The 16,322-nt window shown below is 37.7% G+C and overlaps 1 protein-coding gene across 1 annotated transcript in view; it reads right to left on the reverse strand.

The window, feature by feature from the left end:
• Positions 1 to 16,322, reverse strand: part of USP12 (ubiquitin specific peptidase 12) — a 46,183-nt gene that overhangs the window by 4,985 nt on the left and 24,876 nt on the right. The window contains exons 2-8 of the mRNA XM_075198926.1: positions 14,371 to 14,451; positions 13,232 to 13,445; positions 9,989 to 10,218; positions 6,619 to 6,695; positions 4,691 to 4,774; positions 2,717 to 2,914; positions 46 to 124 (exon numbers count right to left, since the gene is read on the reverse strand). Coding sequence (XP_075055027.1) covers positions 46 to 124; positions 2,717 to 2,914; positions 4,691 to 4,774; positions 6,619 to 6,695; positions 9,989 to 10,218; positions 13,232 to 13,445; positions 14,371 to 14,451 — 963 coding nt within the window. The remainder of the gene's footprint in view (positions 1 to 45; positions 125 to 2,716; positions 2,915 to 4,690; positions 4,775 to 6,618; positions 6,696 to 9,988; positions 10,219 to 13,231; positions 13,446 to 14,370; positions 14,452 to 16,322) is intronic.

Here is a 16,322-nt window from a genome sequence, read left to right on the forward strand (position 1 = left end):
CTTTTTACAGGGTACTGTTTAATCAAACCATGATAAATAACTTACCTCTACAATGTCATCATCAAACAGCAGCCAAAAATCATGACTCTTCACTATTGCAATATAATGTCCTCTGTTTGGACCACTGTTAAGAAAAAATACATACATACATAACTAATACAGAATGTTTTGGAATACAAACTTATTGTTTAGAAAATGAAACATTGCAGAAACATGATACTTATACAAAGTTGTATTGGGCAACATTTTGGTGCATCTTCGACAAGGATTCTTTAAATACGGTACATAAAATTTTTAATCAGATATTAGTGTAAAAACCGCTTTGTACACTCTCACGGGGACATCCGAACTGCGCCAAAGGGTTTCAAAAGTGGGCGTGAAGCTATAAAGGGGAGATGCAGACATACCCTAACCGGTCTTAGTGCATATACAATACACATACAAACACACATTTATACATGGTGAGTTCATCACTTCGGAGTTCCTCAGGGAAAACTTTGCAGTATAAGGAATAAAGCACCCCATAAAGTAAGCTATTGTGGATTAGATATTAGAAATGACCTTGTATATCTATGACCAGTATAAAAGTACTTGTCCTACAATTCCTCTAATCTCCATATAATTTACATTACACAGTGTTCTGGGAAAAAGGGAAGAACACCTTCCTTCTGTGTTCTTACATCTCAGGTCATTATTAACATCTAGCCCACACCAAGTCCTAAAAAGTTATAAACCTAACCTATTGTGACAAATAAACGTAACACAATTTACTTTGTCATTGGTTACGCCACAAAAGATAAACCAACATGAAGCAGCCAAGTACACCCTTACTTCCACATCTATAATAAAGGTAATGTGAGCAAGGTGCTGCTAATCAAGGAGAAACATATATAGCGGTGATATTACTTCCCGAGGATTGAATGATGAAATGCACTTGGTAAACAGCGACTGGCTCAATTATCCTCTCACCAACATGGAAGCTGGAAGGGTGCACTTACTTTTTCTAATTGGCTTATTTTTGGGAGCTGGAGCATTCAAGTTTGTATTAACACCATACAATGGAAAAAAAAAAGACATCTACAATAGTCTCCAAACAAAAGTCCAGTGAGGAAACGACAGCGAGAAAGATTATTTACAAATGGAGCACATGGAAGGCAGTTGGCAATCTTGCCAGGAGTGTGTCCTCCAGCAAATACACCCAATGTTGAAGTTTATGCCTCTAGCATTGGAAGTGTAGCCAGGAGAAAGATCCATCTCTGAAAAGAGAATCAAACCCAAAAAACAACAGTGCAGATTCCTGTTTTCAGAGTCGCGTCTGAGCGAAACACAAGACTTCTGAAACAATGTTCTGTTGGATGGATGAGACCAAATTGGAGTTATTTTGTGAAACACAATCACCGCATATATCACCTCAAGAACCTCATACCAACCCATCAAGCATGGTGATAAAGGGTGGTGATGTGTGGTTGTTTTGCAGCCACAAGACCTTGACACAATGCAATCATTGACTCCACCAAGAACTCCTCATTAAACAAGAGTATTATAGGGGAAAAAGTAAAGCCATCTGTCCCACACCTTACGCTTGGTTGAAACTGGATCATGTAACAGGAAAATGATTCTTAGCAATCGAACAACTCTACAAATTATTGGCTAAAAGAAAAAATAATCACAGTTTTGGAATGGGCACGTTACAATGCAGTCCTGTAAGTTGAATGGGCCACAATTCCTCAAATATGATGCAAGAGACAAATAAGCTCATACAGAAATTATTTACTGCAAGTTATTGCTGGTTCTAGAAGCCATCAAGTCAGTGTATATTTTAAATTGAGGTGTTTAAGGTAGCTCAATAGTTTTGCCGACATGCATTCATCTGCCTAGGTAAAGGGTTGTACTAATATAATGTGGTGGTTGACTTGGAAAAAAGCCCTTGCTTGGGGCCAATCACCATGCCCCAGGCTACATGCATCAAAAGAAGCATCTTCGAAAGCAAATACCCTTGGTCCATCAACAATATGTACAACTTGTGTGTGACACAACAATACGCTAGTATCCGAACACTAACAAATGTCTATCAGACTAGGAAGCCACGGCACAGCACTCTAATGGCTGTAAGTACAGTCAAACTATGGATATGTAATACACTTAACCAAGACCACCCACACATTATCAGAACATTTTAATCTACCATCATTATCCATGGCCAATGAAAATAAACTCTGGATGATCTAAAGACAGGGCTGTGAAGGAAAGCAGGTGGCCAGCAAGACAAAATAATCTTTTTAGTAAAAGTAGAAGGACAAGTACACACCCGTAAAGTCATCGGATGATGGAAAATGCAGATTACATTGCGGTTCAATAAATGATAGCCATGGCACAGACTAGCTCCCAACATCAGGTTTTCATTCATGGAAACCTAGCGAAGTAACTGAATATACTTCCACAAAAACAAAACCTCTAAGAATGCGAAGTCTCCCCATTAAGATTGTACTATTCAACTAGTCTTACAATACTCATTTATGGACCAGTTTGAGCTGCTCTATACAATTAAAATAGATTGGGTCTGTAAACCTAATGCTGACATCTACCTTTTGGGAGTCACTCCTATTGTAATCAATGGAAGCACATCTCCCCTGGCTCCCTATAAGCCTGTGTATCATTGACTGTCTATCTCTCCAGTGGGCCACACAGCGATACAGTGGACTTGTTCTGAACTTGCCTTCCACAGTGGACAACCACAGCTACAAGATCATACATTCTGTCCGGGTTGGTGGCATCTCCCGATGTGTTAAAAAGCCGAAGCTCTAAAGGAAACACAACTCTGTAGGAGAGCTTCGTGTATCGATGCAGCTGATCCATGTATTTGAACCTCTTTAGATGGAGAGCTAAAATCATAGGCAGCTTTTTTACTTTCATCCTGAAAAACAAAATACAGTGGAATTAAATAAAATAATGATGATTTCAGTATTAATACTCTACAGTGACACATACAAGACAAATGAGCCAGATTTTAAGCGACGTCTTTAAAAAGAAAAGGGGAAAAAAAAACAAAATCCAAAAGTGCAGCACAAGATTATAAATATAAATTTACATTGTGTTCCTTTGAATACATTTGCACACATTGCTTAACAAGCTAAAATTACACATATACACATCATAATTCTGAGTAATATAGTTTATTTTAATTAAACGTCAAATCTTTCTTTTCTTGAGCAGATAGAAGATCCTTTGAGATATTAATTTGCGCACTAACAATTATATCTCTTGAACAATTACACCCCAATTACATGAAATACGTGATGAAAATGTCATTATTACAAGGTATCGGCTACGAAAGAAAAGTTTATTACGTATTCTACAATTCCACATTTTTCTGGCTCTAAGCTGATAAAAAGTGATACATCTTTGTGTTCTGGATATTGCTTTCAGAAGACACAGACAAACCCGTAAAAGCAATTTAAACAGGATAATGGACATGAATCAGATGGTTGTTACCTCTTCTCTGACCAGAAGAATTTCTATATATTGGTGCTGCCAGTCTGTCTCATTGGAATTAAACTTATCCCTTAGTATACATATGTAAATAGTACATTTGAGGACAATGAAGACTTTAATTTCGTAGCGTAGTGGAATAAAAAATTTAATTTAGATGCGCTGCTACTATAAGTTTTAAATCAACAGATTTATTCACAAACAATCTTTTCATTATATGATTTGCACACATACAGAATGATCTAAAACTGTTGATATAGTTTATAGTGCTCAGAAAAGAGATTACTCTATTTGGATTTTTCTGTCTGCTCACACATGGACATTCAATTGTTTTCAAGCACAGGCTGATCAAAATTTTTAAAAACTCGGATTTTCATTTCTGAAAGATCTTTTCCATGAGGATGTTCTGTGTACCACACGTAGGGATAATTGCAATACCTCAAATATTAGGGCATTCAGATAACCTTTGTCAGTGGGCTCTGACCTTCTATATAATAATAGAGCAAGAGAAAATTGGGAGATCTTCCTATAAATAGTTTCAGCGCACAAGTAGTGATCCCCAAAATGTGTATTTTATTAAATGTCTAAGGCAGTTCTGAAAAGCAGATTACATTGGATACTGAAGGATCCTCTAGTTGCGTTCTACAGCCAACATCACTTGGCTTTAAACTGCCAGCAAGCATAGCTATGGTTGGGTGCATAACATACGTGGAGGGTCAGTCCATAGGTCGTGTTCTAAAGCATTTAAATGGCTAAACCCCTCGTCACCACTGTAGAGCAGGCAGCTGTTACACTTAAAAAGTAAAGGAGACAGGTAGGTTTTTAAAATAGAGTCCAAATATTCTACCAAGTAAGATAACTTTTAAACTTTTTTTTTTCTTCTTTAAATAAAAATAAAACTACATCAAACGTGACATATTTTATTATTTTATGTAAAGCAGTCATGTAATGTGCATTTGTCTACTGAAATGCTGTTCTGAGAGGATGCAGATTATACGGTGATTGCAAATGTGCCCCCAATTGCTCCGGCCCAAGTATAAAAATATAAGCAGAACTTTATGATGCGACAAGCCTGTGAAATTAATGTAATTTTTTTTTTTTTTTTTTTTTTAAGAAAATCATTTCACACTGAATAATTAAGGCTAATTTTTGATGTCTGATGATTACATGAAGAAAACCACCATGTGATTCAGCCAGTTACCTTTTGTGTGCTTCCTGTTTACTGCGACATTCTTCACAGTAGTATTTGTATTCACTACAAAGGGTTTCTGTGTTGCTAAAACCCCTAAAATTAAAGAAAAATAAAATAAAAAGTTAATAGATGGAGGATCATATAAACAAAGCACCAAATTAAAAACAAATGTTAAAGTGAGTATAAACAGTTTTTTTGAATACATGTTTTTTTATGGTGTCAATTACACAACAGTTAAATTTAAAAAATAAAAATTTTAATTATCCAGATCTCAGATTCACCTATAACACAAGTCTCCTATACTAGAACTCACAGATTCCACCATAGTTTCAAACTGTCCCAAGAGCCCCAGGTTTCTACACCCCTGGATATATTCTTACGCTGCAGAATAGAACTTTGTGAACCCTTTAGAATGATATATTTTTCTGCATTCAGTTTTTATCTGATTATTAACTGGCAACTAATTCCAGGTTGGCCGATCACCACACACGGGCTTATGAATGCCAACAGCTGACTTGATTTTCCCAACAATCGAACTGACTGACAAAAACTGCACGTGGCTAGTTTTAGTAGAGAAAGAGTATAAGATTAAGCAATAACAAAAAAACAATTATTTTATGCGTATGGCCTATTCTATTTTTAGTTTCAAGCATGAGATTTAAAGGACCCTTTCTAAACACCATTTAAGTAATTTAAACTCTCTGTGACCAGGTCACAACCTATATACAAAGGAAAGACTTGATTAGGATTGCCTCCATATTTCCAGGGTGAACCATGTGGCAGAACTCTTACAACTCGGGCACGCAGCACATAACCAATTACAGTCTCCTTTGTTTAACATATCCCTTAGATTGTAAGCTCCTCTGAACAGGGTCTTCTCCTCCTGTTTCCACCACTTTTAACTCTGCTCCACAGCTTCTCTGTCCTCCTCCTTCTTGAGCCCACTGACTCCACCCCTGCTTTCTATGCCCCTTGTCAGTAGCTCTTACCCTGTTAGCTGCGCCCACACTCTGGGGCACAGGTTCCCTGCTGCTGTGCTGACTTTCCCCCACACTTTCTTACTAACTGTGTGCTCTAACCTACCTGAGTAATAGTGCTACTTGTTTATTGTACCGTAATGTTTACCCTGTACTATCCTACTGCTTGTTCCTGTACGGCGCTGTGGACACTTTATGGCGTGTTACAAATAAAAAATTAATAAATATTAGCTTCACTGAGAGTTTGCAGTTGTCTCTGATCCACTGGTGAACACAGACAAGCCACAGTTTACATGGTAACAGTTCACACCCAACCTTATAGACTTGAATATACACAGAGAACAGCTAATATCCCTAGTTTAACCAGACAAAGGCATGGGTAGACCTCCTGATTACAGACAGAAATAAAAAAACAAAACACTTAGCATGGTCTATACTACCGCGGACATATCATTCCTAACCACCATGTTCTCCACATTGCCAAATGACTGAAGGAACCACAAACATTGGCCTCTTTCTAGGGAAGCGTTCCCACAATGGTGAAGATGTGTACTGTAATCCACAAAACTCTCATTGTATCTTCTGAAGGACCACCCCATGGTTTCCAAAACCCAGCACAAACACTTATTCAATCCATAGCTTCAGATGCCCCAATTAATCATTCTGAAAGGTGGAAGTCACCCAATTGGATACAGTAATGATGCACAACGGAAATATCTAAAACAAAAAAAAATTCTGTTATTCTGTATTGAACGCAACCGTGCAAAACAAACAAATGTGACACGAACACTAATTTTTTGTATTCGTTTTTTAAATACCATATAATGTCCCAAGGTGGAAGCCTTATTAGGTACAGTAATGTACAGAGAAACAAATCATGGTCTTTGAAAACTAAATCTGGGTATGCAAATAAAGATGTAAAATGATACTTAATATGTGAAGACATTTTCCAATAATCACCTCAAACAATGAGTAATTGATGTATTTTGTTCAACATCAACGGAAAGATCTAAAAAGTCCTCATCTTTACTGCTTATCTGTGGAAACAGACATGATAGTTACACATACAAAGTATTTTCACATGTCACTAGTCTGGTTTTCTTCACTGAACACAACTGTATCACAGTTCTTTTTGCATATAGACAATTTCTTTTAATTCTTATTTATTTTAATCTCAGACAGCATCAGCTGCCTCCTCTGCTTTTTTTTTTTTTTTTTTTTTAGGGAACTCTGTTAAAAAAAAAAAAAAAATTTAAAAAAAAACACACACATAATAAACCCCTCAAAACAGTAAAAGAAAGAAAATAAAGTTGTTGGTTTTTTTTATAAAGTAATTTCATATACAAGCTCAGTGAATCAGAAGGATTCAGACTGTCACATACCCCCCACTCTCAAGACACGATCAGTCTCATCTCTTGAGAGAAAGCTTTGCACTGCGGCACCAGACACATTTAGCGCTAGCTGGCTTGCTCTGTTACAGACGGGCCCCTCACTACTGACGCATGGCATCCCTGACGAGCAGCATAGAAGGAGCCATTCTTCTGTGAAAAGGTTTCTTACAAAATTCCTGGCTCCTAACTTTGGTACAATGTTCAGTAACACAACTTGCCCACTTCAACCTTTTTATGAAGCACCATTTAACTAGCCTAGAAAGTGCGCACGTCTGCAGCTGCCATTAAACGCTGTAATGAGTAAGAGAGAAAAACCATTTGCTCACTAGAGAAAGATTTGGACAAAATATAAATTGGGCAGAGGGAACGGCAAATGAGGCTTAACACAGATTAGCAATGTAACGTATCTACAGTACAGTAATATCTATGCTACTTACACACTGACTGGGATACTAATGGTAAAATAAGAGATGAAAGCTATTTCAGAATAATAGTATACCATGAGCAAAATGGTAGGTCAGGTCACCGCCAGAATGGATGAGAATTTTGTTTAAGGCACCTGTCGATAATAAAGAAATAAGAGAACAAGAGGGCTCTCAAATACTAAGGGAATGAGGTTTTACGTTACTAAATTAGGATAAAAATATGGTTTGTTTAAATAAAAAGGCATTATAGAAGCGAGACTGTAAGTGGGTTTAAATACAGTCATGTGAAAAAAAACTACACCTTTCAAATCTGTGTCAGGATATAATTAACAATCATCCAGTCCTCACCAAGCCCTCAACGTTGAGAAATGTAATCTCATGAAAAATTAAGGATGCCCCATGATTCAGCAGCTTGTAGGACCACCGCGTACAGAAGACAACTACTTCAATATATTGCTGATGGAGTTTATCAGTCTCGTACGTCGTATTTCAGGATTTTTGGCCCACTTCTCCTTAGAACACCAATTCAGTTTATTGATTTATGTACAGCTCTCTCAAGGTCTCAACTCTTGGATGTTGAGTTCTGGACTTTGACTTGGCCATCACAAAACCTCGATTATTTTCTTCTTTTATTCTTTTTTTTCTTTTTTTTATAGCTATTCTGTTGTAGGTTTGCTGGTGTTCTTAGGATGATTGTCCTGTTGCATGATCAGTTTTGGCCATGCTTTATTTGTCAGACAAGTGAACTCATATTTTCATATAGAATAATCTGCTATAAACGGGAGATCGTGGTGGACCCAACGATTTTCATGTGTCCTGGTACTGCGGCTGGAAATACACCATCAACCCTACCTCCACCATTGCGCTTGATGATTGAGATGAGGTTGATATGTTGATACGTTGTGTTCGGTTTTGCCGTTGTGCACTTTTGTTCAGATTAAATGTTGGGCAACTTTGCAAGGACTTCAGGAGAGATTGGCAACTGCTTTCAATGTGACCCATTGACAATATTCCGCTTTCACACAGAGGTGGTAGCACTTTCTGATGATCAAACAATGATGTTCTCTTGATTAGCAGCACGTTCATTATTGATATTGAAGCAGTACGGGTATAACATAGCTTCTACATGTTATTTTGTTAAATAAATCACAATAAAGTAAATTTTGCTATGGGTTCTGACATGAGTTATCAAATTTGTGACTTGGTGAGTATTGTTAATTATGTCCAGATACTTAACGAACTTTCCAAACTACTGTGACCAGAAGGACTTCTTCGTTCATCAGCATGTAGAAGGGGGCCTTGACTATTAATGCCTTTTTTGCAATAAAATATACTGGAAGCTGTAATTTGTAAATTACATGATTTTAGTGTGCTTTAAACATAGAATAAAGTTAATTGACATCATGGGGCATTTTTTCCCCACCAAGCTGAGTTAATTGGCTCAATTTGCCCCATCATCCCCCCATCCCATATTTCCCTTTCATGACGTTCTCGTCATGTAGAACAAATACGGATTAGGTCTTGGTCTAACATAAAGGCCAATGTTATGACTAAAGGTTAGGACACGCAATAAGTTTTGGCTAAAGGTTAGAATTCAACGAAAGCCAACAGATACCCATGTAGGTGACCATATTTCAATAGAAATTTTAATGTGATACCCAAGAGACGATAGTCCTCTATTAAACAAGTGGTCTGAAGATACGGACAATACCAACACTGGCTCCATCGATGAGCCCCCTTGTTCTGGTGGCCAGACTGACCATATATAATGAAAACATATCTGAACATCTAATTGGTTAGCAATAACAATATAGGTTCATACTCAAGCCACTTAAAAATATAAATAAATTCCATATATTTTGAGGACATGTATCATTTAAACATTTCTATTAAAACATCCAAAATACAGTTTGCATTCAAAGTAAATATGTTGTGTTTTTTTAAACTGTGAAGATAGATATCCACTAACATTAGAAGATTTTAATTAGTAAATTACTTCTTTGTTGACAACTTGTAAAGAAAGGGGCAGATTGATCATGATAATGTAGAAGTGAATTAGAGAGGACAGGTCTGTGACAATCAGGGCACAAAACGTTATATTCCCAGAGACCATTTGGTTATCTATATATTCACTTTACAACACTACAAAACTGGCATAAACCTGGAGGTAAACCTATTTTGAGCGGCATATACATTGTAGAATTTCATGTGTTCTATGTACTGCTCTTCTCTATCTGAATTAAAGAGCAATTCAAAATTAAGCACAACCCTCCTCTCTTTCAACATAAAAATTAGTTGTATGGTTTAGAATATCTACACACTTTAGATAGATTTCAAACCTCAGTATCACATTTCCTATGAAATATATTACAACATCCAATGTTATTCAAAGGTTAATCTGTACGTGACTGTTAAAGCCAAGCAAAAAGCTAAAAATAACTAAAATCTAACACAAAAAAAAACAAATTAAAAAGGAATGGAAAAGCCACAAAGGTATAAACAGACAAATCTTACCGTCTCGCACGTAAGACATCTGGTTTCATTAGTTAAAGTTCCCTGAAAGATCTCGTGAACCCAGGTGGGGTCTGGTGTGCCGTTATTGTTCTCATTGTCAATGTTACCGTTGGGTATTCGCCCATTTTGTTTCTCTTGTTTTCGCTCTTCTTGCAAAATATCAGCTATGGTGTTGAGCAGGTAGTTTAAAAATTCATGAGCATCCTGTTGCATGTAGTTGTCGAAAAGTTCTGAAATATATATAAAAAAAAATAAACACCTCACATTACTGCTTCAATATTTATACTCTAAGTATTCACATCATCAAAAGTGCGGCTAAGAAATTATACTAGAAAATGTCAGGAAATGGTCGTTCATTGCACACGACGCTGCAATACAAATATCTTTAGGAAGAGGATGTGCGAATACATGTTATGTGGTAAGATCCATGCATACTTCCCCAATATTTTGAAAATTATCTATGCTCTCCTGTCAGATATAAGTACTATAAAAACACTTTTGAACATACCACTATTAAAAAACAAAACAAAAAAAACAAAACATAAATTAAGAACCTCCATTTCTATTGACCATAATATATTAACACAGTGGTAAAGTGCAGTGTTTCTTAAACCTGGCCCTCAGGACCCTAACAGTGCATGTTTTCCATATCTCCTTGCTGGAGCACAGGTGTTGTCATTACTGACTGACACATTGTAACAGATCCACAGATGGTCCTAATTATTCCACTCCTCACCTGGAAAACCTGCACCGTTAGGGGTTCTGAGGACTGGGTCTGGGAAACACTGGTAGAGTGTACAAGGTTTTGCAAGTTAGTTTTAACTATATACTGCATGGACACGTACACAGTGGAGCAGACATTTTTGGACTGAATATTACAATGCTTTGGATAGGTCACAGGTCCTAAGAAAAATAATAAGTTGTTGTTATCATTAGTGCAGACCACAAACACTAATACTGTATCAGATGTAATCATTTAAATTATCCAGGTCTAACTTGGGAGGTATTTACAAATACTGGTGCACAGAAAAATCATGCAGTTAGCCATACAAAACGGATTCAGATGCTGTCATTTTCTGGTGCAGCTTAGACCACAACATCAAGTTTCTGATTTGTTCCCATAGGCAACAGCCTGTTTTACCTGTGGAATAGTTTTCACAAACGTCCATCGGTGTCAGACTCAATTACATGGAAAGCATTATTACATCGTTTTCTGGACACTGACATTGCGATTGGTGCCGATTACATTTTGGTCACCTTTGGTTGGACTCTTGGCTAGCAATCTCTCTTTCAATTGTTATAACCCTCATTCTTTCAGTGGTTCCATTAGATTTTAACTGATGTGCATAGATTCATGATAATATGTATGTACTGCTATGGAAATGGATTTCATGGTAAATTGTATGTGATATTTTATGTGATGGCCATATCACACTGTACTATAATTATCATTGTTTTAACTGTTCTATTTTTGTATTATAGATAAGCAGGATTGCGGTAGCTTATCTGTATGGTTCCTTAATAAATTAATTGCATTACCGAGGTGCTACTCATTGATACATTACATTGGTAGCAGACACTATAAATAGCCAATGAGCACATAACCTTGACCATTTAACTGTTGAATTGAGGGAGGAATAGCCTCAGTTAGTGCAGCTCTTGCAACCCCTTCCCCCCCCCATTATCTCCATTAGATAAGTGTGCCTAGTACAGCAATATATGTAGGTTATAAAACACACTACATTTACTCTTCAGTAAACTCATTCCACAGTGTACTGTATACATTACATAGTAGACAAACTGCACTTTCCATTATTTGTGCTGGAGACCGCAGCGTTCAGCGGCCTTTCTAGATGTGAACAGATGTGTGTAGCACAGAACCATAGCAGGGTTTGATTACAGTGATAATCACCATTCTGCCGTGACTGCAGCCAAAACACAAATTCCATGTTTCATGCTTATAATTGTATTATAAATATGCACTAGGCGGAGACTTTTACCATCCAATCTGAAAACCCGTTCATTACCCAGGAAAGGTAAAACAAGGTCACAAAGTTATGTAGGAGACAGAATGAAAATCAAGTATTAGACTAACACTAAGGGGTAAATGTATTAATGGCCGGATTCTACAACTCCGGCGTGTTCAGCGATTAAATTTAAAGCGGCGCTGCATTGTAAAGGGAAACTTCCCTTTACAAGGCAGCGCCGCTTTAAATTTAATCACCAAAGACGCTGAACACGCCGGAGTTGAAGAATCCGGACATTAATACATTTACCCCTAAGCAGGACACACTATTTACAAGGCTGTGTGTTTCCACACTGCAGAATAATCAATGTGATTGGATAGCTGCAGGCATTATATAATCCTGAACAAAGAACGTAACACCTGCTGCTACAAGTGACAGGAAACCTGATGTAAATATATTGAGGGGGAGACTATATAATAATGTATTATAGCAATGCAAAGACCTGACACCTCCTGTATCTACAAATCATTTATAGAAAAGAAGTTGTATCTATTTCAGTGAACGAGCCTTTAGGGAACTGTATAAACACATAAAAATCACCCTAAATCATAAAACCAACTTCAGTAATATATGGTTCATCTAATTCTACATGACTCCTGTTCATCGCAGAGGGAATCATTTGCCTGCACAAATGTCGCGTAGTCTTTGTGACACACAGGATAAGAGCAGTGGGCGGAATTCAGACATGGCGTTTCCCCGATAATCCGGCGATACATCCATGAATATTTAAGGCGGTCTTTTGAGAATATGCCGTTAGTAAATCAAATATGAAGTTCTGTACAGATGTGAAATGAACAATGTTTTTGTTTAGACATACGAAACAAGTGACGGACATTTTATGTTGTTTAAATATTTCCAGTAGTGATGAATATTTTGCTTAACTATCATTTTTGTGAATGACATCTGGTGTGTAGAAGTACTTCCAAGCTACACCAGAGGACTTTTATAGAAAAACTACTCAAAACACTGGGCCTGGTCCACATAGATAGGAAATTGTATTTATTTAACAAAAAAACAAAAAAAAAAAAACCACAAAACACTTGGTTCAAAATATTTTGCAAGAAGGGGAAAAAGAACAAAAGCCTTTGCACATGTTACATGAAGTTGTGCCTGGCATGGACTTAAATAAAAGAACAATATACAAACAGGGTTTACACTAGAAAGAGGAGTTATACTAAAATAAAGGTAAATACAAGGCAGGGATAAAAGTATTTACCATTTTCTTTGCGTAACCGGGTAATAAACTTCTTGGGAGGGATCACACCGACCTTCTTCTTCTGTGTGGCAATGCTGTGGAAGAGGTCAGCTAAGCATGTAAGAAGATTTTCCTTCTTTCTAGGTTGGCTTTTGTAGGAGAGAACTTTTTCCCGGAAAGGACGGCAAAAATAAAGTGCTTGTAGGACAGAGTTGCAATAGCAGGTGTTCCCGAACTGAAGAGGGAGAAAACATGGAAAGAAAATTACTAGATATGTGAGCACCGTATCAGTTGTGAACCAAAAATGTGCTACACCAGCATTCTAGCCATACTCTAAGCATCTCCCAGTGTGAGTGTACTTCAGTTAGGAAACCTATAGGACTATTTTACCTCCACACAGAAACACATATATATATATATATTCTGGGCTAAAACAACAATGAGGCTACTCGTCACAGTACATTTTCTGTGGACATTTTATATTTTCTTTATTGGAGGTGGGAGCGACCTTTGATGTAGTCTGCTTCTGCCTTCATAATGGTAAACAAGGGATGTCTATTTTTCATGGTATTTCAAGAAAGATGTAGACATAAGACCAGAAATGAAAACACTGGGGAACGGAAGCTCTCCTGAGCAGGGCCCTCTCGCCTTTAAGTGCCATCAAGGTGTCGTGTGATTTGTCTATTATACAGTCTTGTGGAGCTATGTAACAAATGAAACCCATAGTGGTAAATAAAGTTATTTTTGTTCAGTCAAAAGAGAACATTAAAAAAAAAAAAAAAACCAATGGGCTCAATATGCACAGGTGGGGACTCCTGGATTGTAAGTGAATGAAGTCTCCCTTCTCTCAGGCACAATCACAGCCTCTGCATACAGTATGTGCTGCCTTTCCTATCTTCTCCAAACCGGTTAGCATGCCATGCAGCCTGACCCCACTGCTGCCCCCTGCTGGCATGAGTAGTATGCCTTTTATCTTCCCTTCCCCCGAAAACTAGGTGAAATAAGGGGACATATAGATTTGTTTTTTCACAGGCTTTGAATGGCCTTCACTTGTTCTCTAAGCATTCTGTACAGATTAGACTGCTTTCTGGAATACAGAGCAAATCCTCCTCCACAATCAATGTATGTTTTATCTACAATACAAAACAAGAGTCACTTACATTTACTAAGCCAAAATAGTGCTCATTCACTGGAAACTGTTCCGGACCAATCTCTTTCTCTAAAGCCGAGGCATTGGCGCCCTAGAGAGGAGGAAAAGGAGTAAACTGTTATAGACGCAGATCATATAACAACTATACACAGATGACACAAGCACTGGAACAAGTAGCAGATCAAGTAGGTTTTAATAAGATGACAGTTTCAAGCTGTTACTAAACTACAAGTCCAAAAAACTGGCAAGGAATGCTGCAACTTGTTGTTCAATAACCGCTTAGGAGCCACACACATTGCTTGAAAGTACCCTATCAAGTCACACTGCTCCTGTGTTTCTATGGAGAGAGATTTGGGATAAAACACTTAAACAGCATGTATATCCGCTTAATCATCATGCACACAGCAAGAGGGCAATTGCAACACAAGCGCTAAAACATCATTTGCTGGCGTCCCCGCTGTGAGAGGAAAATGCTCAAGAGCTGGGAGAGCACTTCTAAAATGTTAAGAGCTCTTTTCTTTTTTTATTCTGAAGTCATTTATCTAATGCCAAAGAAAAGCGATGCAGAAACAAACCAAAACTGCTGTGGACGATTCTTTTGAACTCTTGCTGATGCATGCTGTTGGGCTGTCTAGACATATCTTACAAACATGGCCGTCCAAGCCGCTCCCTAGAACCAGTTAGTTCACACTGTGACCAGACGATAAGAACTACAACATGTTATGGAAATGTAATTGTAGATTAAGGTGCAATGTAAAAGAAAAGGGATAGGCATCCTTATTCACTATAGCAGTTCCTGAATCATCACTCTAGAGTGCTCAGTAAGAGGCACATTTAGGATTCTCAGAGCTGCTGATAGATAATAAGGTTGACGATCTGTGTTCTAGAATGCAGCAAAGTGATACCTGGCCAGGATTCCAGGGAGTCTGTGGATGTTATATAGTGACCTTGTCACTACTAAAGCTGAAGACTACAGATCAGCAAGTGTGTCAAATCTAGTAACTAGCAAAAGATAAGAAAGTACACAGGGGGATGTGTAAAAGTGAGCACATTTACAAATGAAAGTAAGTGTTTGCCATAAAAACTAGTTTCAAGTTCTTAAGTTTTTAAATTGAAACATATTTTTGGACATGCCAGGTCTGCCAAGGGGATTGGGACAGTCCTAAATATCTGTAGATCCAAATTCACAACGCAGATTACTAGGTGCAGGAAAAACACAGACGTCGTAAGCACCTTAATGTCCAGTGAGGTGGTAGTACGGTGTAACGCTGTTAGTTTAAGTCACATATAAATAAAACTATTCATCTATGTAATGTATTGAGGCATTCTAGAGTGACTGAACACATCTGCAGAGTAAACTAAGGTGGGTACCTTCAATGCTGAACCCCATTGTTTTCCCCTATGAGGGGCCAAGACAAATGGGGGATTTGTCCAAATATGGACAAGCCTTTTAAGAACACTTCTATGTTAGAATTACAGGATTCCCTGTTTTAACAATGGAGCAACTGAGCTAGCTTAGTGTGACTAAAGTTTGTATCTCTCGATTGCGCTAACTTATTACACAGCGCCTTACTGAGAGAATGTTGAACCATTCCCATCAGTCACTGAGGAAGGTCACCTGCCAGACTGACGCAGTTACTGTGATGGATGGAAACAAAGAACATGGTATGAAAGCACAAATAGGTGAAACATTTAAAAGCAATTGTGCAATGTGTAATAATTGTCATGGTTTGTATGTTGGGGTAACTCAGTGTCTGTACACAAACCAAATACACGACTACTTCTCGACTATAATTATCTGTTGTATCTACGTGGAGTTTGTATGTTCTCCCCGTGTTTGCGTGGGTTTCCTCTGGGCACTCCAGTTTCCTCCCACAATCCAAAAACATGCTAGTAGGTTAATTGGGTGCTATCAAACTGACCATAGTCTGTGTGTTAGGGAATTTAGACAGTAAGCTCTAT

The sequence above is a fragment of the Mixophyes fleayi genome, chromosome 2 (assembly GCF_038048845.1).
Source record: "Mixophyes fleayi isolate aMixFle1 chromosome 2, aMixFle1.hap1, whole genome shotgun sequence".
Lineage (NCBI taxonomy): Eukaryota > Metazoa > Chordata > Amphibia > Anura > Limnodynastidae > Mixophyes > Mixophyes fleayi.